The 27,240-nt window shown below is 39.5% G+C and overlaps 1 protein-coding gene across 4 annotated transcripts; it reads left to right on the top strand.

Annotated features, from left to right (window-relative positions):
* The first annotated feature begins 856 nt into the window (after nucleotides 1–856).
* On the top strand, nucleotides 857–27,240 carry tpcn2 (two pore segment channel 2). Of its 4 annotated transcripts, none has more exons than XM_027153249.2 (26): nucleotides 857–1,184; nucleotides 1,256–1,418; nucleotides 6,200–6,255; nucleotides 6,363–6,439; nucleotides 6,648–6,825; nucleotides 6,919–7,035; nucleotides 7,193–7,299; nucleotides 7,620–7,692; nucleotides 7,918–8,017; nucleotides 10,287–10,352; nucleotides 10,434–10,498; nucleotides 10,596–10,699; nucleotides 11,243–11,324; nucleotides 11,417–11,503; nucleotides 11,696–11,815; nucleotides 12,240–12,299; nucleotides 12,844–12,972; nucleotides 13,090–13,139; nucleotides 13,245–13,344; nucleotides 14,282–14,353; nucleotides 14,443–14,513; nucleotides 16,563–16,665; nucleotides 16,748–16,830; nucleotides 16,919–17,000; nucleotides 22,545–22,636; nucleotides 23,758–27,240. In XM_027153249.2, exons 1-26 carry the CDS (start codon nucleotides 1,098–1,100, stop codon nucleotides 23,858–23,860), a joined length of 2,427 nt encoding a protein of 808 aa, XP_027009050.1. In that variant the 5' UTR covers nucleotides 857–1,097; the 3' UTR covers nucleotides 23,861–27,240. The 4 variants fall into 4 exon arrangements, with proteins under 4 accessions (XP_027009050.1, XP_027009051.1, XP_027009052.1 ...); XM_027153250.2 differs by having other exon boundaries at nucleotides 1,259–1,418; XM_027153251.2 differs by having other exon boundaries at nucleotides 858–1,148.

The following is a 27,240-nucleotide window of genomic DNA, read 5'->3' on the forward strand; positions in this document are numbered from 1 at the left end:
ACCTGTTCTATTATTTAAAAAATCCATTACAGCCTACGTTGTGCAATTACGCTGTTTTTCCAAGGCATCTGAATCTGTTACAAATTGACAAAATTAATTTTATAAATGTTTTCCTTTCAAACAAAAAAGCTGCTATACATAAATACTGAAGCGGGTTTAAGATAATTAGTGTAGACCTACAGTATATGCTGTAATTTGATTGATAACATATTCAATCAATTCGAACATATTCGATTCAATTCGACCCTGTTGGGTCTTCTTCAGGCGAATGAACATTAAACACAACATTAAACGTAACCATAAAAGGAGAAAGCATGTTTTGTTCTTTAAAAAATAAAGATTTGTTGATTAGTTTTCTTATAACATATTTTTTTTTTTATCTATTGGATTTTTTTTTTAATTTTTTTATTTTGGAATACCAAACAAATCTGCAGGCATGTTGGTTTTTGGTCCATGGCAGCAGTTCTAGTCCACAAAGTCAAGTCAAGAAGCTTTTATGTTATATTATTATATATTATATATTAAATTCTATATTATATATTGTATTATATTATATTATATTTTTAAAAATAGCACTAATTTTAAATATATATATATATATCCATTAACTTCATTGTGTCCACCACATGTAATTGCTGCTACATTAAATGTTTTTTTGTTATTTATTATAACATATGGGCAATATATATATTTTTTAAGTTATTTAAAACCTAGCTCTAAAGACCACCACTTCCTTTTTTTTTTTTTTTTTTACTTGATTTTATTTATTTTATTTAACAATTGTATTTATAACAACACACCACTTTTACACCACTTAGCAGTCAGTTTGTTTCAGTTCTCGTGTTTTATCGCGATATTTCTCTCCATAACTCACGCGCCAGGGTGTCGGTTGTATATAAAAAAAAAAAACCTTGCGAAAGTGACAGTAACAGGTTGTTAATGAACGGCGAGATTTAGTGAAAAACTGCAGGTTTTCCACATCTGTTCGCGAAAACTTGGGTATTGTTAGTAAGTGTAACGCTTACAGACATAAACCGTGACACACGGAGACGCAAACATGGGCGGGGGGTCTTAAAAACACCCGCCTTGATGTTGTCATGAGCGGAAAGCAGTCACCGGGTCAGAAAGGCGATAGGGAAACTTTACAGGTCTGTCCTGAGGAAACCTCGGACACTTTATTCACGGTATTTCACACTTTTACACGTGGGGATCTTCTGTTACGGACATTAAAAAAAATAATTTCTGTCTTTTCCAGCAGAACCGAATGGAAACCGAGCCGCTGTTAACCGAACACAGAAAGCGGGACTCGGTTGATTACGGCTCTCAACATGACTCTCATTCCGACTCCCAGTCTGATTCTAAGGAGGCGAGTCGACTCTCTAATTCACACAGCAGGGACTCTGTCCATGTCCAAGACCGTAAGTGCACTGAACAGACTACCTTTCGGTTTGGTTACGCTATAAACGTACAGCATTGCGCAAAATTTCCAAATATGTGTCATATCCAGTTTGTTAGCACGCTATCCATTTTAAATGACCCTTCCTGAGGTTACTTTATAAGCCTGACCAGACAATCGTGCACCTGAAACCCTTTAACTAATATTATATTCTCTCTCTCTCTCTCTCTCTCTCTCTCTCTCTCTCTCTCTCTCTCTCTCTGTATATGTATGTATGTATGTATGTATGTATGTGTGTGTGTGTGTGTGTATGTGTGTATGTGTATATATTTCTTCTTCTTCTAGATATACTATTATATATAAAAAAATTTTCATACAATATATTTTTACTGTATATTTTATTCTCTCTCTCTCTCTCTCTCTCTCTCTCTCTCTCTCTCTCTCTATATATATATCTATATATATATATATATATATATATATATATATATATATATATATCTCATTTTGATTGAATTAATTTGTTAAAATTATTCAAACACTTCATCGACTCATCCTGTACTAGTCTTGTGTTCATCCAATTACATGCACTCTATACATCCGGCCCTGAACTTGTGCCTTTTTCAACCGTAGCACCTTATTAGGGGCAAACATGGGTTGTCTGTGGTTTTTTTAAAATACATTTTTTTCATTTGGAATAAGGTGGAATTTGTGTGACAGGAGAAGGTTTTTTTTGAGGTTGTTTAATGCCAGATCGATATTTACAGGTTGTCAGTAAAAGAAATAAGAACACAACAATCATCAAAATGGTGCTTATTGAAATGTATCAAATTCCTGACCAATCAGAATGGAGAATGGTCACATTTATTGGTACTGTTACTGAACTAATACAGTATATTTATTCATGTTGCGCATTAGCAACGACATTGTGTCCCGATCTTAAAGCAGGTTGCGGTATATGTTACGTTGAATAAAAGCCACGTGGAAACGTTTATGTGCTTTTTGTTTAGTTTCGAACAGCCTTTGGCATGACCACTGGCAAGATGAAGCGTCTAAAACTTGTGTGTTTGGTCAGCACTTACACTTCTAGTGAGCATGAAGAGGAGAGACTGATGACTCATACAGTTCAGGGTGAGCGTCAAAACCACAGCACATTGCTAAAAGCAGTGTGTAAAGTATTGTCAGAGTTTACGTACATGTTTTTCACACTGGTGACAACTTTTGAATAAGCCGTTACAGCCTGCAAATGTGGCAGAGACGTGCCCTTATTTTGCCAGTTTTATGAATGTATGTATATGTTTTATAGATAAGATTAGGCAAGCATAGTTTTTTTTCCAGACATAGTTTACTGCAAGATGGATTTGATACGTGACATTGTTTAACTACCTGTATTGTACATTCCTCTTTTACTTGTTAGTCATCGATATCCAGAATTTGGCCACTACAAAACTTCAAACCATTTACTAGACATAATGAGAAATTATGGTTTAGTATATGCTATGAAAAAAAAACCTCTAAGTTTTGAGGTGACTGGAATCTGCTGAGGGAGCGTCTTCAAAGTGTGCCTTAATAAATGGATGTTCCACACAAATGCCAGACCAACCCAAGGGATTGTTTTTTATATTGACATCGTATAATTAGCACAACACAGACCATGCTTGAAAGTCATTGCTTTATTGCATTAAACCAAAATGTATTAAAGCATGCATTTAACGAAGCAGCCTTTGATGACGGTCCCTAATAAGCAAAGGCAGAGCCAGTTGAAGTTCTAAACACAAAATGGAAAGGTGTATTGTGTAATAAATAAATATGCTCCAGGTGATATGATCCTTGTACCAGTGGCTCTGAGGCTTTTCTGCAGCGTTCTGACTTTGTGTTCCTGGTGATTGTTTCTGTTTCACTCTTCTAGCACTTAAAACATAACCTGTGCCATATGACTTTAGTACAGAGAGATAGAGAAGATTTGAGAGGAATTTCTTGTATTCTCTTATAGTGAATATATTCTATATAATCTTATAATTTTTTTAGATATGGAGTAAATGCAATACTTTGGAGAATCATTTTCTGGTACAAATACAAGCCGGGTGGTGCATTAGATAATGATGGAAAACAAAAAAGGGAATATTAAAGATATGTATTTTCATATTTGATGGCACTGTACTCTGTTCTTTAATCTGATCAGCCAGAAGGTGTTGGTTCCACCGAAAGTTTTCAGGATGGAAGTTGTTGGGTTTTGAGGTTTTTGCGGTAAGCAACCAGAATTTGTTTTCTTTGTTCTTACCCAGATAAAGATCATGACGTGCAAAAGTAATACATACGATTAAAGTCAATCGAAATATAAGAAAAATCGACACGGATTATTTTCTGTTTTTGTTTTTCACTGCTTATGATTCTGTTGAATTTGAAGTCTGTTTAGTTTGGAAAAGAGCTTGGAAAGTCTGAAAATTCCCTGGTATTACATGCTAACACAGTATGACTTGGGTTCCAGCCAGTTTTATCAGTTTAAATGGTGTCTGGCAACAAGCGAATAGTTTAGTGGGAAAATACTATTATAAAAATCCTCCTATTTATATCGACCGTCGCAAGGTTTCTTAGGAAAGTATGCAGCAAACACGAGCAGTTACAACATTTACAGCGGTGCAAATGTTGCACATGTGCTAAACATGTCTATGACACAAATCTAGATAATGTGTGTGATTTATGTGTCATGTGTTATGAGCTTTGTAGCCTGCCCCTGGACTGACGCTGCTAAAACTGAAACAGAAAGTAACATAGATAAAAACAAAACAAGACACATTTGAGTGAAATAAAATCTAAAATATATTACAAAAAAACACACACAGATGGAAATTTAGAATCCAAAACCGAATCTATTATTCTTTATTGAATAGAATAACTTTTTCTTTGGGTCATATCTGCATAAGAAACCAAATACGTATGTCCCCAGATTCTTGGGAAACACTCACCGCACGGATGTTTTCAGTTTTGCAACACGTAGTTTAACAGCATTACAGGCCCATGATGGATTTGTTGCACACCCAAGCCGCTCAGACAAGACAGCACATGTGACTAAAGGCAGTAAATTCATGTCATTCTGCTTCTAAATAGCTCCAGTGCAGGTCATATCTTCTCACACAGTGGCATTGCATCTGAACAAGAACTTTCACAGCTCTTTGAGCAGCAGTGGAGAAGGGATAGAGAGATCAGTGGTCAAGCCTTGGAGTGAAAAGGTTACAAGGAGTGAAGTGGACACCGTATTGTAACGAGGTGGTGTTAACTCTGGAGCAAGAGAGAAGTATCCTGTGAAGGGAGATTAACTCCCTTATTAATTAGTAATGTCAGATTATATAGAAATAATGTTCTTTCTGCAGTCCATGGACACACACCTGTGAAATACAGGATCCTTATACACGTGGTCTTTAAACCTGGTACTGGGTCTCAAATTGGCCTTTTTTCCCATAGACTCCCATTATAAATTTTGAAGGTTTATAACTCGGCAAGCTTTCGAACTACCTACACCAAACTTGGCCAGCTCCTTTAGGGTGATACTCTGAACAGAGGTTTAAATTGGTGTACCAACTGGCCTTTCGGTTGTGCCGCAGCCTCGCCCACAATATATGCCAAATCAAAAAACTTTATACAACATGGACATGTGACATACTTGTGAATACTTGCACCGTCAAGACCAACATCAAAGTTTGTCACGACGAACTTTACAAATCTAGTTATGGTATTTTTTTGTAAATAAATAAAAACAACGAAATTATAAATAAAACAAGATTACATTTTATAATTTATGCAACTTCATATAGTTTTTTATATTATATTAGTTAGTTAGTTAGCATTAGTTAAAGTTTTCCTGGGTTCCTCAGGGAAAGGGCACTAATTTACCCTGGGTAACTATAACTATAACAGCAGCTGACCGAGGGGATATTTTTTTATCAATAAATGAACTCAATGAGTAATACTATGGTAATACAAATGTGTTTTTGTAGTACTGTGTATTGTACCGGGAAAGGTTTATCTAAGACGCTCAGTTCTCTCCAGTGCTGGAAAGCTGATCCTATATTAACACGTCCTACTTCCTGCCTTATCGTAAGCCTTTCTTCGCTTTCTTTCTTTGTTTTTATCCTCCATGTCAATGTTAAAACCGCTTTCTGCTAATGTCACAAATGCGCACTGAACACTCTCTCCGCCCATATTGGCAAGACCCGCCCCTTTTTGCTCATTGGCTACACGCTAGTTTTGTTTTTTTGTTTGGTGGCCTGACTCAGTTTTATGAAGCATTTTTTAAACAACAGAGACCCCACCTTTAAGGCAGAGCGAGGCAAGGACACGTGAACATGAAACCAACAACGGCAACACAGATCACATTGTTGTTCTGCCCCCTAGAGTTCCGGAGGCAAATGTCTAAGCATAAACCGGTCAACTAGTTTTTTGTTTTTTTTTAATGGCTGATTCTGAAAGTAAGGCAGTTCAGTGATTAATATTAACGCTCTTGTTCTAAAGAGATCTTATAAAAAGTCCTTAGTTTAGCTTTGTGTCCGTGCTTTGTGAGAGAAGATTTTGCGCAACTTGACAAGCTTCATATCTTTATCTTACTCAAGAAATCTGCTATAATGTTGACACATTGCTGTGGTATAAAGAATAAATCAATCAGGTCCATCACGTGATGTGATTACTTTCTTATGACGTTTGATTGCATGATGGTGCTTATTCCTTAACGGATTGACTTCAACACTGGATCGTTTCTCTCTTATTCTTATTATACTGTTCATGGATTGTTTTATTTTTTTTATTAAGGTGATGAAGACCTGTACATCCAGCAAGCGGTTGTGTTTATCGAAGATGCCATTCAGGTAATACAAACATCACAATATATTTTTTTTTAGATTAGTGTTTACTCTGTCTTGTTTTTTTTTTTTTTAATTAATTTATTGTATTAAGTGTGTGTTTTCCTCCACAGTATCGGTCCATCAATCACAAGGTTGACTTGAGATCTTTGAACTTATACAGATGGTACTACTCCAGGATATGTCAGTGGTAAGCAAGCAAGAACAGAGATTTATAGTCATCTGAAATAATTCAAGTGGTGTAGGTATTATTTTCCTAGTTTATTTATTTATTTATTTATTTATTTATTTATTTATTTACTATCACTAATGTGAACTATGTAATATGGTGCATAGCCCATGAAATTAGCTACATGTACACTTAATACCATGTGTGTGTGTATGTATGTGTGATAAAGGGGTCTTGGTTTTACCATTGCTATAATTCTGGCTCTGGCCTTTGTGGAGAAACCTTCTTCGATCACATACACATCAGACCCTCGCTTCAGGCCTGAGCCATGGGAGCCGCCGTGCGGCCTGCCCGAGGCCATAGAGATGGTCTGTCTCTGCATCTTCATCTTAGACATAGTAGTCAAGGTATAATATCACTAAAAAGTGCAAGAACATTTACAGTATGTACATATATTCAACTGCCCTTCAGTTGAGCGTATGTAAATTCCTGCTCCACAGAGCTATCTGATTGGATGGGAGGAATTCCGTGCGAATAAATGGCTGATCGGCTACGCGCTGGTTATAGCGGTGTCCGTCATCGACTGCATAATCTCTTTTGCCATGCTGTGTGATCCGGTGAGTTAATTCAGATGTTTAATCAGATCACATATAAGTTCACATCATACAGCCCATGCACAGACTCAGCAGCGGTTATCTTTATCTCTTCATTTTGTTTCTGTGTATTGTAGTAATGTTTGCTTTTTTTGTTTTTTTTTTTCATCTCCACATGCAGACCATACGAGTCAGGAGACTGATTCGGCCATTTTTCCTCTTGCAAAATTCCTCCTTAATGAAGAAAACTTTAAAATGCATCAAGAGGACCATTCCAGAAATAGTAAGGTAAAAACGTTAAGGCTTTGATTTTGTAACCTCTTCATTTAGGACCAATGTTCTGTCGAAGCTGGATGGATCCTGTACATCACAATAACGTGTACGATAATTTTTTACCTCAGACTTACACACTTTTCCTTTAATCTGTCACCTGTCTGTATATTGCCTAGGATAATGCATTAGTAAATAAATTACTGCATAGTTATTCTAGATGTGATGACCAAAGGAGGATGGGATTTAAATCACGGAGAAGCTCCACCTATAGAATATGTCGCGTTAATTCTATTCATTACATTTAATTAAAGGCAAGACTCTCTTTTTACCCCTAGTGTGTTCTTGCTTCTGGCCCTCCACTTGTGCTTATTCACCATGATTGGGATGCTGATCTTCCCCAGATCTGAGGTACAGGCAGATACCACAAACCTTATTTACTCATCCTTAACTAAGCTTTCTTCGTGATGTCCACATTTGAAGGAGAAAATGAATTAAAATTAAAAGCCTTAACTGATAAATTGTCATTACAGCTTCGATAATTTGTATAATTGTTTAAAATGTCAGATGTCGGTGTAACTGATGAAGAATATAACTCTTCTAACAGAAGAAATCTGTTATATAACATGTCAATAGGACTCGTCGAAGAACGGGGAATGGGAGTTATACTTCAGAAACCTGCCTAAAGCCTTGTCCTCTCTGCTTGTGCTGCTGACGACTGCTAACAACCCAGACGGTACAAAGCTCATGACTAATTTCTCCAATCTTACATGAGTCATATGTGTAGTAGCTCAGGAAACCATTCTTGTGGTCAAACTTTGACATTTTGAACTACATATAGTTTTTCTTTCATGCACGTCTCAATCATTACTAAAGCGTTTTACTAGCATTTTTAAAATCAAAGTCCAGTGAAAAATGCGGCAATTTCGTCTATATCGATACCTTAAACACAACATTAAGACCAAACTGTAACGAGTTAGTTATATGTTTACAATAGGGAGATGAGGTATCACGTTGATTATCAGCATTATCCACATCACCTCAGCCTCGTTATTCATTTTGCACTGATCACTTTTCATGCTAACGTGGACGGGGAAATAATCGCTGAATCATTTACTACATTATTTATTTATTTATTTTTTTATCAGTCCACTTTAAACATTTCAAAGACGACGTTTTGATGAGCACAGGAGCTCCACAGACACACGACGTCTGACTACAATATGAAACGATCAGGCTTGTATTCAAGCTTCAAGATTTTAAACATCTTTGTTAAACCGGCTCCTTATCCAGTGTGATCTTTTTCGGGCAGGTGCTATGACGTGCTGCCAAGTTTCAAAATTAGCCTAAATAATATCATTTACATTCCATTTTTGTTGAAATACATTTCTGTTTATTTCTCAAAAGTGCCTGTTTTCTAGAATTCATCAGAGACATTGTGTTTCCCCATACTGGCATATATGTAGTGGCATGGAAAATATATTCCCATTTCCCAGTTCCCCATGGTTTCTGTGACAAACGTTGCAGTATTTTAAAGATAAAAAAAGCAACAACCGGAAAACATTTGCTGGGCAGCACTTTTTGGTGCCGAGGACATGATCGTAACATTTATGGCGTTTTCAGACGCTCTTATCCAGATCGGCTTACATTTTTTATGCTGTTTTATACAACTGAGCAGTTAAGCGCCTTGCTCAGAAGCCTTGCAGTGGCAGCTTGGTGGACCTGGGGTTAGAACTCACAACCTTCAGATTGATAGTTTAACACCTTAAACACTAGGCTACCACATCCTGTAACATAACAGTTCTACATAAATGGTCATAATGTATTAACTAACATTTAACAGCAGCTCTGACCATAAATCTGGCTACAAGGCAAATCAGGTTTATATATAATGTTCTTGTGCTAGTACAGTATTTTCCGCATCATAAGGCGGACCGGATTATAAGGCGCAGTCTCAATTACGGGGTCTATTTCTGTACTTAACCCATACATATGGCGCACCATATTATAAGGTGCATGCTAAAACATACGGTCTACAAAAAAAGGCAACAGAAGCAAAACAGTGAGTTTAGTTGAACTTTATTCTACTATTTAACAATACACACACATTATTTTTTAATCAATCTTCTCCCACAAATCCATCAAAGTCCTTATCTACTGTGTCTTCTTAACATGGCGCAGTTCATTTTCTTGCTTCCTCCACTTCCGAACCATAGATACATTGATAATGAATTCTTTCGCAGCTGCTCTATTCCCATTTACAACCGTGTTGTAATTGGCGGATGGCAAACCAACTTAAGGTGCATTTACCGCCACCTACTGGACTGGAGTGTGGAGCGCATAATGGTCATAGATACCTATACAATAATAGTTAGGAAGAAACAAATGTTGTTTTGCAACTTACCGGTGGTATAACTCCAGGAGCGTGGCGGAGGTAAGCATACGTATTACGTAATGTCCTCTGATTGGTTTACCGCTGCCAGCGTATGTAGTGTATGTGTTACGTCCCTGTGTCAGTGGGAAACAGTCGGACAGTCAATCAAGCGGAGCGCTTACCAAAGTCACACAACAACATTTTTACAGACTTTTGGAACTCGGTGCACACACAAGGCGCACCGGATTATTAGGCGCATGGCAGATTTTTCAGAAAATTTAAGGCTCTTAAGTGCGCCTTATAGTGTGGAAAATACTGTATATTATTCTTTCTTTAGTAATTATTTAAAAAACGCCTTGTATGGTAGGTGCTTCATGTACACAGATATCTCCGGTGTCAGCACAGCATCAATACGTTTTTCCTCTGTAAGGATTCTTCAGTATGTTGTGCATTAGATGTGAAGCCTGAATCTGCTGCATTATAATCAACAGTCTGTAACATTTCTGTAACAAGTCTAATTCATTGCAGACAATAGTCGTTGAAGAGGAATAAATCACTTTACGATGTACTGACATATTTGGTTTGTTAACAAAAAGCGAATTTGTAATTTTTCCTTTCTTTCTGCCAACAGTGATGATTCCTGCGTACTCACTGAATCGGGGATATACCATATTTTTTATACTTTTCAGCGTATGTGGTAAGTTTTTCTAAAAACCTGTGCAAGAATTTTTTTTGATGAAACTGTATTTGAATATTATTGCATTTTTTTCTTCCACAGGAACCTACATCTTGATGAATTTACTCACTGCTATCATCTACAACCAGTTTCGAGGCTATTTGCTGGTGGGAATTGTTTAGCATTGATTTAGACTTCAGTGTCTGCCACAGTGTCACAGTACTTATGAATGAATTTCTGCCCTTTGGCTTGGCTTCTTTACAGATGTCAGTGCAGGCTTCCATATTAAGGAGGCTTTTGGGGATCAGAGCCGCGTTTAGGGTGCTGTGCTGTCCGGGTCAAAGGCACGACGACAGTTCTGAAGATTTGTAAGTTACAGCGCGTGCACATCATGTCTAACACAGCGGTCACGCCGTCCTTCGTTTGAACTGCAGAGATGTAGGTTCTGATTGGATAGAGACGATGTTGATTTCATTTTATACATCAGCTCTATTAATAATTCCAGCTATATATTAAGGCACAGGATTATATAACTGACACACTATGAAATCTAAGGCAAGTATTAAAAACATGTTATGTAACATAGAATCTTTGGACATTGTGATACAAGTTAAGGAGGCGATTCTAGCGTCTGTAAGTTTTAGAGGCATTAGGTTTTGAAATAATATAAGTGATTTCTGGAGCTAGATTCTTTAGAGCATTAGCATTAACAGCATTAATTAAACGTAACTAGAAACAAATACCAATTACGTCACAACGAGCAAAATATCATGTTGCCAAACTGCTGTTGTAAAAGAGAAATAAAATGCTTTAAAGACACAACACTATGTCCCTATAACTGTACATCCCTGTTTTATTTATTCTTACATAATTGACCCTTGTGCACACGTACTGTATTTGTGTGTATTTAGAAAGAGGGTTCGAGTAGGCACGGTGCTGCAGGTCATGAGAAAAGTGCAGATGACATCATATTACAGACAAGCTGTCATTAAGGTAGGTTACAGTTTGAGCTGAGAAAATATTCCCATGCTTTGTGTATTAAAAAAAAAAAAAGCTTTATTTCATTTTCCCATCTTATTCCTGAGGCTGCTCAAGAATTCCCTGATGGTTTTATTGATGGAGAAGCGTTTCAGAGGCTGTTTGATGAACTGGATAAGGAGCACATCAAAGAGGTAACTTTCTCTGAATTGAACTGAGGAAGTCATTTGTATAAACGTATCTAGACGACAATTTTCCGTATTTGCGTGCACGTAGATCCGATCATGTTTGGTGCATAATGTATTTGCATGCGTGTAGATCGTTAGTAGCTTAGAAAATAGCTAGAAAATATTTGCAAATTATGATATTTACCTTTTGTCCCCTAGCACCCACCGAATCCACAATACAGCTCCTCGATTCTACAGTCAGTCCAGAAAGTGTGCAGTCATTACTACCTGACCGTGGTGGGAAACGTCGTGGCCCTCACCAACGTCATCTGTATCTGCGTGAGTAGACATTTGATTTTATGTTTTAAATGGAATATTATTTTCCTTCACAGTTACCAGGTCAAGGTTCAAGAATTGACAATAGATTTCAAATGATGTCTGTCTCCATCTTGTGGTTATGCTAAGAAACAACAAGTTTGGAAAACATACAAGGGTTTTTTTTTTATTGAAGGTTTGCTTGAAGGTTCTTTACATGTAAAAAAGAATAATAAATTGTTTCTGATATATTATCCAATTTACTAAATATAAGCCACATTTCTATATATTTCTATTTCTATAAATATTTACATACTTATTCATACCTATACATCATTTACAATAACTGAATTATTTATGACTATCGCCTTGATTGCGGTAGTTGTTTTTTTTTCTTTTTTTTTTTTCTTTTCAATTCTTCAAATGAAAAAAAAATTGTGTTTTGCAGACCATCTTAGTACTGGATTCAGAAAAGACTGTAATCGAGAGGAATGATTACTACATGGAGGTAACTTTATTCTGAATGCCGGCTTATGCACCCATAAGGGCACTTTCACACATGGCCTTTTGTGCTGATATGAAGGAAAAAAAGGTCACATGACAAGCACACTAACTGTTATATCTTATTTAGTGTCAGCTAATGAATGAACTAGACCCTTTGCAATATGTCACGTTTTTTTGGAACATCTGAAGCACTCCTAAAAATGTATGACGTGTACAGTATGAGGCAACATGAGCCAAAATGCCCCCCCGAAATAGCCTAATAGCCTAATAGAAAACTTTATATACATTTGGTATACGCTCTTATCCAGAGCGACTTACATCACCCTTGCTCAGGGTCCCAGCAGGTGCAGCTTGGTGAAGTTGGGATTCAAACTCATAACCTTCAGATCAGTAGTCCAACACCTCAACCACTAAGCTACCACATCTAAATTATACGCTGTATATCTTGTGTTTTATGGAAACCTCATATATCTGCTGATGCTACATTTTAACCTTTAGTCTCTTAGTACTTCATGATGCGTATAATGGGCTGTTTTTTGTTTATACAGGTCATTAATTGGGCTTTTATCATCTACTACCTAATAGAGATGATACTGAAGCTGATTGCCTTGGGTTGGAAGGGCTACATCTCTTACAGAAATAACGTCTTTGATGGGTTCTTCACCATCCTTCTGCTGGTATATAAACATATGTATCTTGTGTTCTTTCAAAAATGATTATTGTTAACGTTTGATACAGGCAGATTTCATGTTTTCTTTCAGTAATCTGTACATTGATGTTCTTTATCTCAATAGATCCTTCAGGTTACTATTTTTGTCGTGTTCAGGATTACTGATCCAAAATCGTAAGTGTGATTTCACTCATGCATACTATTAAAGGGGCACTATATCGGCAACGTATACAACAGTTTGTGTCGATCGTGCAAACTGCACCTGTGTGTCGTTCCCAGGATGATGGGTCAGCTCGGGGGAATATCGCTGTGGGAAATGGTGCGACTGGTCAACATGCTGATTGTCTTCCGTTTCCTCAGGATCATTCCAGAAATTAAGGTCAGCAGCATGGTCCTTTATTTATTTATTTCTGAAAAAAAAAATTGTATTATAATCATGTCTTTTTCAGTCCACCTTATGCAACTGCGACAGTCACATCGCAAGCCTGGATTGAGTATCATTATACTAAGATATTTACTGTTGATTTTTACTGTTTACAGACGAGTAAAGCGCCATATGTTGTACATGACATCCATTTGTATCCGTTATTAGTGTGGAACGTCACAAAACAAGTTAGTTCCTGTTATCACGTATGTCGTAGCAGCTATAATCAGCTGCTCCATCACCAGCCACTATCTGTCTGTCTGTTTATCGATCTATCTATCCAGCTACTTACCTATGTACACTTTCTCTCTCTCAAAGTTAATAAGACAAACATCTTCTGTCCTCAACGTCCTGAACGGATAGAAAACTTACCTCTATAATCTCAAATGCGACAAAAACCTCTCCTTATAGAAAACATCACCATATTAATAATTTTAAATGTTTCTTTGTTAAACTGCACTTTTTATAAATTAGTTATTATAATTGTTGTATTATGTCGAGCATCTGCCACAAAAGGTCTTGTATGAGCTATACTGTTACTATAGAAACAATGTTAGAAGGAGTCTATTAATATAAGTCTTTGATCTGAATTACTGTCATGCTTTTCAAATATTAATATTACAAGGTAACTTTGAGTGGCCAAGGTCGTCCTGATACATGCATGTTACACGGAGTTCTGGCTCCATCTTGTGGTTAGAACTGTATATTGTATTTCCATGGAATAATTTATCTCAAATTTGCAGCGCTCTTGGAATTAATTTAGTTCCCCATGTTGGAAATGTGGTTCTCCCCCCCCCCCCCCCCCCCCAGTTATGTTAATGGACCTCATGAGTCCATAGTGTATATATAATGTATGTCTAAATGTAAAATGTACCTTTATTCCTGTTTGCAGTTGATGGCTCTGGTGGCTAGCACTCTCGTGGACCTTGTGAAAAACCTGCGAGCTTTTGCAGGGATTCTGTTGGTGAGTACAAACAGTGCTTTAGGACTTTAACAGCATCATCAGTGACTAGTTACGCATGTAGACTTTGTCTTCTCTGCAATGTGTTGTAGGTGGTGTACTATGTGTATGCTGTGATTGGTATCTGGCTTTTCCAAGGAGCTATTACTCCTCCGGTCTCAAGGTACTGTATATACAATATATATGGCATTTCGACTATATACCTGTTAGGGGTGGCACGGTTCATTAAACCCACAGTTCGGTTCGTATCACGGTTTCAGGGTCACGGTTTTTGGTTCTGTACGGTTCTTGTTGTTATTTTTTCTTTTAATCGTCAACATTTTTGTAATGTAATCATGCACTAACTGTGACTTGACTTTAAGCACATTATTGGGACCATCTCTGAGTAAAAACTAGGTGATTTTTTGATACAGCATTTCGTTTATTTGGAAAAAAAAAGAATGTGTATTGTTATCTCTACAGGAACTTGTGCCTTTTTAGCACACAAAGACTGACATTAACTTGCATTTATCAAACTGACAACTTCAGTGTAGCTCTTACAAAAAAAAATGTAAAGAAAAAGAGAGGAACTCTTACAAGCTCTGTCTTTTAAACAAGTCAAAATATTGTAAACATAAATATATAATATGATGTAATAACATAATATAATGAGGCTATAACAATAGCAAAGGCCATAATCATCAAGCATAAGTTTAAAATCTTCACACAACTGTCATATTAGAAGTGTGGACATTAGCATATCGAATGCATTTTGCACAACGCATGCACACAGTCGCAGTTCTATCTACTGTTTTATTTCCATTGTCATCGTAAGTAACATGAAATCCAAAATGTTCCCACACACCGGATTTGAACGACGCGGGCGAATCCGCCAACTCCGGGCAGCCTTCATTATCTCCTCCACTTGCCATTTCTGCTGCACTCCTTACCCAACGTTTACTGTCTATATGTATGTTCATGTGAAACTGTCTGAGGTGAAACTGAGCATGGGGCTACATTGCGCACGCGTCAAACCGTGCGACACACACGAACCGAACTGAGACAAGGGTGTTTTTTCATGTACCGTGCCACCCCTAGTACCTGTACCATGCAATAACAATAAAGATCTATCTATCTATCTATCTATCTATCTATCCATTTATCTATCTATCTATCTATCTATTACAAATGTCAAAGAAGGTTTACTATGCGGAAGAATGGAGCACACAGTCAGGATGAATTCAGAATTGAGATAGTGAGAGCTTGGTAAATAGGGAGATTTAGTCTAGGCAGATTGATCATATAATATGGATATCCCAGAAAACACTTTACACTGTCCATCCATTATACCTTTGTTCGTCCTGTCCCTCGGGCACTCAGGTTTTCTTCCCCAGTCTGAAGCCATGTGTTATGTGCATCACTAAATTGTTCGTACTACACGTACACGTATTGTTCGTGTGAGTGTGTGTGTGTGCGTACGATTGTGCCCTGTGATGGACTGTGATCCTGTCCAGAGTGTGTACCCTGTCTTGTGCCCCGAGTCTCCTGGAATAGGCTCAAGGTTCCCCATGACCCAGTAGTGTGTAAACTGAATGTATAGACAATACACTTTCTGTTATATTGTAGATGTGTGTATTAATTTAACAATTACTCAATAACTCATTGGAGGGCAGTGGTGGCTCAGGTGCTTAAGGCTCTGGGTTGGTGATCAAATTGATCAGATTGGGGTTCAATCCTCAGCACTGCCAAACTACTTTGTGCAAGGCCCATAACTCTCTTGGTTGCTGTATCATGTCTTACCCTGTGCTCTGACCACAACCTCCAAAGTTACAGTTTCTTAGTGGGTCTGTATATTGTCTTACGTATCATGGAAATACCGTTTGAGTATCATAACCAATCCCTTAACGGATACTGTCTATACACAAGATCCCCCACCTGTTGCTTCCACTTCTCACAGTTCCTAATTAGGGCTTTAATAGATCGTAGCTGAGTTCTAGATATTATATGGGGATGTGGTAGCCTTGTGGTTAAGGCATTGGATTACTGATCGGTCGTTAGTTCGAATCCCAGGTCCACCAGGCTACCACTGCTGGGCCCTCGAGCAAGGCCCTTAACCCTTAGTTGCTCAGTTGTATAATTTGAAATAAAAATGTAAGTCACTCTGGATAATAGTGTCTGCTAAATGCCATGAATGTAAATATTTTATACTCTATCTGTGTACATTTCCTCACAGTGTGGCCAACTCAAGTAGTGAGAATAGTACATCCAACTTCACCATGGAGTGTGGATCCTACGAACAGCTGGAGTATTGGCCAAACAACTTCGATGACTTTGCTGTAAGTATTTAGTGCATAAATTAAGCATTATAACAGTAGGTTGTTGTTCATAATACTCAATGTTCACTTCTGGGTCTTTCAGTCATCTCTAGTTCTGCTCTATGACGTGATGGTGGTGAATAACTGGCATGTTTTTATGGACGCCTATACAAGATACACCACCGAGTAAGGCAACAGATTTGGTTGTTTTTGGTTGTTCTATTTTATACTCTATACATTTCTGTGTGATCACTATAATCTCGGTTGTCTTTAGGTGGTCGAAGGTGTACTTTGTATCCTGGTGGTTCACCTCGTCTGTCATGTGGGTCAATCTGTTTGTTGCGCTCATTTTGGAGGTACAACAATTTTGTGTTACTAATTTTATTTTATCCCTTTGGGTTTCTGTACTAATAGTTTTTCATCAGGAGGTTTTTAAAGCAACCAAACAAGCTTTAAAGTCAGTTATGGCCCTGTCAGTAAATTTTCAGCTTGTTTTGTTTGTGCTGTCTGTAATAAAAAAAAACAGCATGGAAAGTTCTCTGGAGCAGTTATGGTTTCTAAACGTACAGATCCTTTCTGTTTAGTTGATTATTATAGACACAAATTATGTAGTTTTCTTGGTGAGTATTGAATTGTGAGGTCAGTGGGTTTTAAGTCATATTTGGGAAGTCTTCTCATAAGGTAGTTCAAAGTGAAATTGTCTCTGCTCTCTGTGGCCGGAGCCTCGGGCTTTTAACAGGAGAACAGCCATCGAGGAATAATTTCAAATCCCACACAGTGGCCAAAGGTGTTTTGACTCAATAATATATGATCTGGTGATTGTGCAGGCCATAGGACATGATTGACTGTGACTAGTCTTTCTGTGTTTTGGTGCATTATCATCCTGATACAAGGCACAACCTTCAGGGTACAGTGTTTAAACAATTGGGTGCACATGGTCCTCCAGAATGGTTTGTAAGTCCTTGGCGGTGACATGCCTATCTAGCAAAGTAATAGGCTTATGGAATGCCATGATATTAAGTGAAAGTGACGTGACATACGGCTAAGTACGGTGAACCATACTCAGAATTTGTTCTCTGCATTTAACCCATCCAAAGTGCACACACACAGCAGTGAACACACACACATCGTGAACACACACCCGGAGCAGTGGGCAGCCATTTATGCTGCGGCACCCGGGGAGCAGTTGGGGGTTCGGTGCCTTGCTCAAGGGCACCTCAGTCGTGGCCGGCCCGAGACTCGAACCCACAACCTTAGGATTATGAGTCAGACTCTCTAACCATTAGGCCACAACTTTCCCCACAACCCATCACAGAGATACCCCTGTGCTTCACACTGGGCAAGCAACAAGCTTCTTTGAGGCTTCTCCACACTGTAACTCTCCCGGAAGTGAGAAAGACAGTGAAGGTGGACTCAAAGAACAAGAATGTCCACAGCCCCAGATTTCTGCCACTGGCACCCCTAAAACCCACATTTGGCATTGGCATGGGTGAACAAGGGTTTGGCTATAGAAGCCTGACCAGTAATATTGTCCCTGTGGAGCTCCTGACGAGCAGTTTTAGTGGAAACAAAAGAGTCGTGGTGCTCAATTTAATTTAAGTGAGCTTTGGTTTTATGTTTTTTTTTGGTGGTATACTGATATTACCTTGGATACCGTGGCTCTCGATATGGCACACAAGTCTTGCTGTCTTGGTCATAGATACAGTGAGGAAAATAAGTATTTAAACACCCTGCCATTTTGCAATTTCTCTCACTTAGAAATCATGGAGGTTTCTGAAATTGTCATCGTTGGTGCATGTCCAATGTGAGAGACATAATCTAAAAAAAATCCAGAAATCACAATGTATGATTTTTTAACTATATATTTGCATGATACAGCTGCAAATAAGTATTTGAACACCTTTCTATCAGCTAGAATTCTGACCCTCAAAGACCTGTTAGTCTGCCTTTAAAATGTCCACCTCCACTCCATTTATTATCCTAAATTAGATGCACCTTTTTGAGGTCGTTAGCTGCATAAAGACACCGGTCCACCCCATACAATCAGTAAGAACATGGCCAAACCAAAGAGCTGTCGAAAAACACTAGAGACACAATTGTACACCTACACGAGGCTGGAAAGGGCTATGGGGAAATTGCCAAGCAGCTTGGTGAAAAAAGGTCCACTGTTGGAGCAATCATTAGAAAATGGAAGAAGCTATACATGACTGTCAATCTCCCTTGGACTGGGGCTCCATGCAAGATCTCACCTCGTGGGGTCTCAATGATCCTAAGAAAGGTGAGAAATCAGCCCAGAACTACACGGGAGGAGCTGGTCAATGACCTGAAAAGAGCTGGGACCACCGTTTCCAAGGTTACTGTTGGTAATACACTAAGACATCATGGTTTGAAATCATGCATGTCACAGATGGTTCCCCTGCTTAAACCAGCACATGTCCAGGCCTGTCTTAAGTTTTCCAATGACCATTTGGATGATCCAGAGGACTCAAGGGAGAAAGTTATGTGGTCAGATGTGGTCATAATTCCACTAAACATGTTTGGAGGAAGAAGAATGATGAGTACCATCCCAAGAACACCATCCCTACTGTGAAGCATGGGTTTGGTAGCATCATGCTTTGGGGGTGTTTTTCTGCACATGGGACAGGGCGTCTGCACTGTATTAAGGAGAGGATGACTGGGGCCATGTATTGCGAGATTTTGGGGAACAACCTCCTTCCCTCAGTCAGAGCATTGAAGATGGGTTGAGGCTGGGTCTTCCAACATGACAATGACCCGAAGCACACAGCCAGGATAACCAAGGAGTGGCTCTGTAAGAACGAGAGGGTCGTTTCCCTGCGCCTTCGGGTCGGGGAGAGGTCTCTCACTGTTATTTGTGCTTATGGGCCAAATGGCTGTGTGGAGTACCCGGCCTTCTTGGCGTCTCTGGGAGGGGTGCTAGAAAGTGCCCCAACCGGGGACTCCGTCGTTCTACTGGGGGACTTCAATGCTCACGTGGGCAGCGACAGTGACACCTGGAGGGGCGTGATTAGGAGGAACGGCCCCCCCAACCTGAACCCGAGTGGTGTTCTGTTATTGGACTTCTGTGCTAGTCACAGTTTGTCCATAACGAACACCATGTTCAAGCATAAGGGTGTCCATCAGTACACATGGCACCAGGACACCCTAGGTCGGAAGTCAATGATCGACTTTGTGGTTGTTTCATCTGACCTCCGGCCGTATGTCTTGGACACTCGGGTAAAGAGAGGGGCGGATCTGTCAACTGATCACCACCTGGTGGTGAGTTGGGTTCGATGGCAGGGGAGGAAGTTGGACAGACTTGGCAGACCCAAACGTACTGTGAGGGTCCGCTGGGAACATTTGGCAGAGTCTCCTGTCAGAGAGATCTTCAACTCTCACCTCTGGCAGAGCTTCAACGAGATCCCGAGGGAGGCTGGAGACATTGAGTCCGAGTGGACCATGTTCTCCACCTCCATTGTCGATGCAGCCGCACGGAGCTGTGGCCGTAAGGTCTCCGGTGCCTGTCGTGGTGGCAATCCCCGAACCCGGTGGTGGACCCCGGAAGTAAGGGATGCCGTCAAGCTGAAGAAGGAGTCCTATCGAGCCTGGTTGGCTCGGGGGACTCCGGAGGCAGCTGATAGGTACCGGAGGGCCAAGCGAGCTTCAGCCCGGGCGGTTGCAGAGGCAAAAACTAGGGCCTGGGAGGAGTTCGGTGAGGCCATGGAGAAGGACTATCGGTTGGCCTCGAAGAAATTCTGGCAAACCGTCCGGCGTCTCAGGAAGGGGAAGCAGTGCCCTGCGCACACTGTTTACAGTGTGCTGCTGACTTCGACTGGTGACATTCTCGGACGGTGGAAGGAGTACTTCGAGGATCTCCTCAACCCCACCAGCATGTCTTCCAGTGAGGAAGCAGAGGCAGAGGGCTCGGTTGTGGACTCGTCGATCCCCCAAGCTGAGGTCACTGAGGTTGTTGAGAAGCTCCTTGGTGGCAAGGCACCGGGGGTGGATGAGATCCGCCGTGAGTATGTTAAGTCTCTGGATGTTGTGGGGTTGTCTTGGCTGACACGACTCTGCAACATCGCGTGGCGGTTGGGGACAGTGCCTCTGGACTGGCAGACTGGGGTGGTGGTCCCTCTGTATAAGAAGGGGGACCAGAGGGTGTGTTCCAACTACAGGGGGATCACACTCCTCAGCCTCCCCGGAAAAGTCTATGCCAGGGTACTGGAGAGGAGAATTCGGCCGATAGTCGAACCTCGGATACAGGAGGAACAATGCGGATTTCGTCCTGGTCGTGGAACACTGGACCATCTCTATACCCTCACCAGGTTGCTGGAGGGTTCATGGGAGTTTGCCCAACCAGTCCACATGTGTTTTGTGGATCTGGAGAAGGCATTCGACTGTGTCCCTTGTGGTGACCTGTGGGGGGTGCTCTGGGAGTATGGCGTCCGTGGCCCTCTGCTAAGGGCTGTCCGGTCCCTATATGACCGGAGCAGCAGTTTGGTTCGCATTGCCAGCAGTAAGTCAGACTTGTTCCCAGTGCATGTTGGACTCCGACAGGGCTGCCCTTTGTCACCAGTCCTGTTCATTATTTATATGGACAGGATTTCTAGGTGCAGTCGGGGGCCGGAGGGAGTCTGGTTTGGGGACCACAGGATTTCATCTCTGCTTTTTGCAGATGATGTTGTCCTGTTGGCTTCTTCAAATCAGGACTTCAGCGTGCACTGGGACGATTTGCAGCTGAGTGTGAAGCGGCGGGGATGAGAATCAGCACCTCCAAGTCCGAGGCCATGGTTCTCAGCCGGAAAAGGGTGGCTTGCCCCCTTCAGGTTGGTGGAGAGTTCCTGCCTCAAGTGGAGGAGTTTAAGTATCTTGGGGTCCTGTTCACGAGTGAGGGAAGGATGGAGCTGGAGATCGACAGGCGGATCGGTGTATCTTCTGCAGTGATGCGGTCGATATACCGGTCTGTTTTGGTGAAGAGAGAGCTGAGCTGTAAGGCGAAGCTCTCCATTTACCAGTCAATCTACGTTCCTACCCTCACCTATGGTCATGAGCTTTGGGTCATGACTGAAAGGACAAGATCCCGGATACAGGCGGCCGAAATGAGTTTCCTCCGTAGGGTGGCTGGGCGCTCCCTTAGAGATAGGGTGAGGAGCTCAGTCACTCGGGAGGAGCTCAGAGTAGAGCCGCTGCTCCTCCACATCGAGAGGGGTCAGCTGAGGTGGCTCGGGCATCTGTTTCGGATGCCTCCTGGACGCCTCCCTGGGGAGGTGTTCCGGGCATGTCCAACCGGGAGGAAGCCCCGGGGAAGACCTAGGACACGCTGGAGGGACTATGTCTCTCGGCTGGCCTGGGAACGCCTCGGTATTCCCCCGGAAGAGCTGGAGGAAGTGTCTGGGGAGAGGGGAGTCTGGGTGTCCCTGCTTAAACTGCTGCCCCCGCGACCCGGCCCCGGATAAACGGTAGAAAATGGATGGATGGATGGCTCTGTAAGAGGCCTAGCCATTCTCCAGACCTAAACCCAATAGAGAATCTTTGGAGGGAGCTCAAACTCCGTGTTTCTCAGCGACAGGCCAGAAATCTGACTGATCTAAGATCTGTGTGGAGAAGTAGGCCAAAATCCCTCCTGCAGTGTGTGCAAACCTGGTGAAAAACTACAGGTTCCCATTATGTTGTGTGGCTTACATTATTTTATGTAAAGGTGTACAGCTGTGCTATCGCTCTGATAAATTAACCTTCACATTCAGCTCTTACTTACAGTATAGGATGTGAACTCATAAGATTAGCCACTAGCCTGTGCATATTATAAGCATGAAACCTACAATCCAACATTATTGTTCCCATGGTTCATTGTCCATTGTGTACTTGTAGGCAGAATATAATGCCATTTACATTTAATGTTCCAGAACTTCACTTACAAATGGGACAAAAGCCATGCGATGAGCGTATCGGATGTGGAGAGAACGAGCTATGAGACCACAGTGCACGTGATGTTCAGGTAAAGCTCTTTTTCGTTTTCGCTTCCCTTCCTATGAATTTCTCTCTGCTCGAACTTCTGCCTCTTGAACACAAAACAGTTTAGACAGTTAGACTCTCTTTTGTTGAGATGTTGCGATACATTTGTCGTGTCTATTGAGGCTATCTGCATGACACAAAAGACTATTCTTGACACTGTGTATACATGGTGTTCCTTTTGGTTCCTGATACAAAATTCTCAAAGAATTCTGTCTACAGAAACATTTAGAATTTATAAGAAAAATATTTTCACCGCCGTCTAGACGGTTTTTATTTGTTATTGTGAGGTTACTTCATATCACATGTAGTTTATTTATATCGATTAAGTGGCTGAACTAAAAATTAAATAATACATTTTTAAAAAAAATTTTTTTAACTATGTTGGGTGTCAGGTGTCAGTTTGTCCTCCTGCTTTTGGTTCACATCGAAGTTGCTGGAATTTGATCCTACAAAAGAAACTGTTCTTTGATTCCAGGCATGAAAACGTAGAGTTAAACTTTGGAATCGATTAGATATATGAAGCAAACAAAATGAATTATTCCCGTATGGGTCTTAGTGTTGTCGACAGCTAGTGAACATCTGCTGTAGATGTGAGATTGACAGGTCAAGACTTTTGTCAGCTGAGACTTTGATTCACAAATCTGTTTTTCTCAAAGATGTTCAAAAGTCATCAATATAAACATCTCCTAATTGTTCAAATAGTAATATTTAAGTTTTCGAGTGACTTGTTATTCGATGTAGGCTAGTTAAGTGTTCTGTTGTAATATGAGCTGATTTAAAATGATGTTTTGATATGAAAAAATGTCTTTGGTTCTCGAGCATCGTATCTGAGCAGCATCTTTCAAGTCAGTTTATATTTCAGTATGCAGTGAGTCAACGCCTCAGGGTTTCTAATTAAAGTATGTTGCACATTCCTTTCTGACATGCTGTTTATCCCTGCACTGACTTGTCTTTATGAATTCTTTTACTTTTGCTTGTCTGAATGAATAAAAAAAAAAGCCAACATATCTAACAGCAATCTAACGCATGCATGATAACACACTCTGCTCAAAAATATCCTGTAACATGCATTTATGTTCCTCTCACCTCCTGCTTTCTTCTTAGAGATAAAATCCAAGAACCCAGTCTTGAAGACCTAGAGAAGCAACTCCAGTGTATTCCACATCTCCATTTTCCTCGCTGGTCGCTTCAATCACACAGCCCTTAACGGCAGCGACACACACACCTGCTCTTCACCGCATGTTTACATTTTAGGTGCGGACGCATGAAGACTTCCATGGTCTTGATGTTGGGGTTGGTACAGAAGACAGTGTCACATGCTGCTGTTTTCTGTTAAACACATGTTCGAGACATGGCACTGCTTTAAAATTCCAGAGACTTTTTATTATTATTTTTAAATGTATTTATTTTTTAATTAGTAACGCTCTAGTACTAAACGATCTCATTTACGAAAAGGGAAATTATACGTTGTTTTTTTTTGCTTGTTTTGAAATGAATGCTTTAACTAGATAATGACTTTCATATACAAGATGAATCCATCCGACCGGGTCTTAGGTTCAAAAAACAGAAATAAAAGAAATGATTCGCATAAGTCTTCAACCCGCTCGAATGTTTCCGCATTATGTCGTAATCTAAAACTGAAAGCCGATTACATATCATGCAGCTATTAGATACAAAATGGTCTACAGCTATAAAATGTAAGTCGTCGTAGATTCTATTCTAGTGATATGAGTTCTGGTGACTAGTCGTGATTTATAAACCCGATTAAAACAATTCCGGTTTCCGGTTGTAACAATCCAAAATAGAGAAATGGGCAACGGGGAGTGAAAACTTAGCAACGTTGTCTGAAGGGTGAATTATGAATGCCACCACTGTTGTTGCTCTGCTACTTCATGGTCACTCGACTACTCCTTTACTAGAAGGGATGTAGAGCTCAAACGAAGGCAGCAGACGTCACGGGCTGGAACATGTGTGCTGAAATCACCCTGAAGCTGCTCCAGAAGCTCTTCCATGCAACCCAGACTGTGTGTTAGTGCTGAGATGGGAACGGGAAGATCTGGACAGGTTTGCTGCTGAAATGTAGAATTTATTGTGGTGCTTTAATACTCAACAAAGCACAAATGGTGTCACAGCCTTGAAGGATAGATGCCTGTCTACAAAGGAAGCGTGTGTGTGTGTGTGTGTATGTATATAGTAGTATTAATTACTGGAGCAGTAGATGGCACAGACACTATACGTAAAAATCCTTCCTTGAAACCTTGAGTGTGTGACAGCCTGAGAAAACCCTTCACACTGCCAGTGTCTACTTAACTGTGAAAGCTGCAGGCTTTAAAGTTTCTCTTTTCACATATCTCAACCAGAAGTACAGGTTTGATTTCTACCTATCTAATCTGCTTGCTTTTAAACAACAACTCCAGACTCGGCTAGCAATCTTTGGACTTGGCTAGTCTGATTCTTTTTACATCTTTCCATTATTTACTGATACCACAAACACACACACACACACACACACACACACACACACAGATATCTTTGAAAAGGTTTTAGAGCCTGAGAAGTGTAGATAGTTACAGTTGTGTTCAAAATTATTCAACCCCAACTGAAATTGATTGTTTTGGTCGGTTTGACATTGATTTTGATCATTCAGTCATCCTGCTTACAATTAAATCAAAGAGGCACGTGTAGGTCAGACAAATATAACATAACATTTGTAATGAACGCCTCCTGTGGTACTTTACTGTACGTGTCATGAAAGTTTTAATAATAATAATAATAATAATAATAATAATAATAATAATATAACAAAGCTGAATAATAATATATATATATATATATATATAATTAATTTAATATTAATATTTAATATTAATATAATATTAAATATAATATTATTATTATTATTATTATTATTATTATTATTATTATTGATACACCCTTGTTCAGATGTGCCAGATGTTTATGTACTGCATCTGTATCGACTGCATTATCTGTAATGACAAGAAAATTTGAGAATGTAAATGGGTGAAGACATTGGATTCAGTGCCTTCTTACATAACCATTGCCCCCCCCCCCCCTCAACTTTTCTCTGTTGCTCAAGGAGCAGCTCTTAAATTCTTTAAATTCTTATGAAATACCGTCACCGTGTTTCATTTGGTGGAAGATTTTTCTGAAGACGCTGTCCGTGTGTTTTTCTTTCAAACAGAAGGGTTTAAAAACGATCTGAAATCTTTTTTAAATATCCGTAAACGCGTGCCTGGAATCGTCCAACACGATCCTGAAGCTAAAAAAAAAAGCTTAAAAAAAGTGAATATTTTACAACAGTTCAGTGAAATATATTTATGGTTATGTATCCTCAATTTTGTACCAGCTTAATTTTTTGTTTTGTTTTTATTATTTGTATTATTTGTTTTATTATTATAATTTTTTTGTTTTGTTTTTATTATTTTGTGTTTTTTGCAGACCTCCGCACACAAGTTGAGGTGTTGGTTGATTTGATTCGTTTCTCATTTCTCATTGGCTGCATACAATCATCAGAGCACCGTGTCAGTCTGTCAGTCTGTATATATCCAATGAAACATTGCCCGTGTTTTTCAGCCTTATTTTTACCTACCACATTTGTACTATAGACATGATAACCATAAAGCAGAATATAAAAGCAGAGCACCCGTAAATGCTAAAGTTTTTGTGTAATGGAAACGTAAAGGCGGTTGTTGGGACAGTTAAAAATAATAATTCATGCCTAATACTTTAGTTGCAAATACTCTTAGTTTTTTTTTTTTTTTTAATCTAGTCACATTTATCCCATTTATTATTTCATATTATAAAATTTCAATCAATTCAATCAACCAAATATAAGCTGATTAAGCATTTAACATGTATTTTGCTGTTTATGAGATTTACATGTTTTTATTCTCTTGGCAGATAATTTAGATTCCTTTTAGAAATTACTGCTTAAATTGAGCAAAACAGAATAGAACGAGATCATTTAGAGCTTAGATTTTTGTAAAATATGTCTAGACTTAATAATATTAGATCCGGTTTATCGTAAACTTCTAATTAGAAAGCGTAGATACATTTGACTTAAAGATATTTTGTCAGGTGTTATCATCACAATGTATAACACAATGTTAAGGACAGCACAAGGACCTTGGATTGTTTTTTACGGCATTTGATTAGTTTCGCTGTCTTTTTTTTTCACATTCATGTCACTTCTCTCGTGTTAATATAGAACATTTTACTGTTTGAATGCAATGGTATAGTTTGAATTCACGCTTTATAGCTAATCACCTGCACGTTTTACTTAGTGTCTCTAAAGCAAACACTTCACTTCCTTTCTCATTTTGTACCTCACACAAATGCACACACACACACTCGCACACACACACACACACACACGCATACTCTACACATACTCTACAATATACTTTACAAATGTGGTAGATAATATTCAATTGAAAATGATTTTATTTAATTTCTATCTTTTCTGAGAATTCTAGCTTAAGGTATAATGGGGCTTTGAAACCCACTGGATTTGTTCACGGATACAGTTTTATATATGAAACGATCAGTAATAAAAATAAACCTGTG

This window comes from Tachysurus fulvidraco, chromosome 2 (genome assembly GCF_022655615.1).
Source record: "Tachysurus fulvidraco isolate hzauxx_2018 chromosome 2, HZAU_PFXX_2.0, whole genome shotgun sequence".
Classification (NCBI taxonomy): Eukaryota; Metazoa; Chordata; class Actinopteri; order Siluriformes; family Bagridae; genus Tachysurus; species Tachysurus fulvidraco.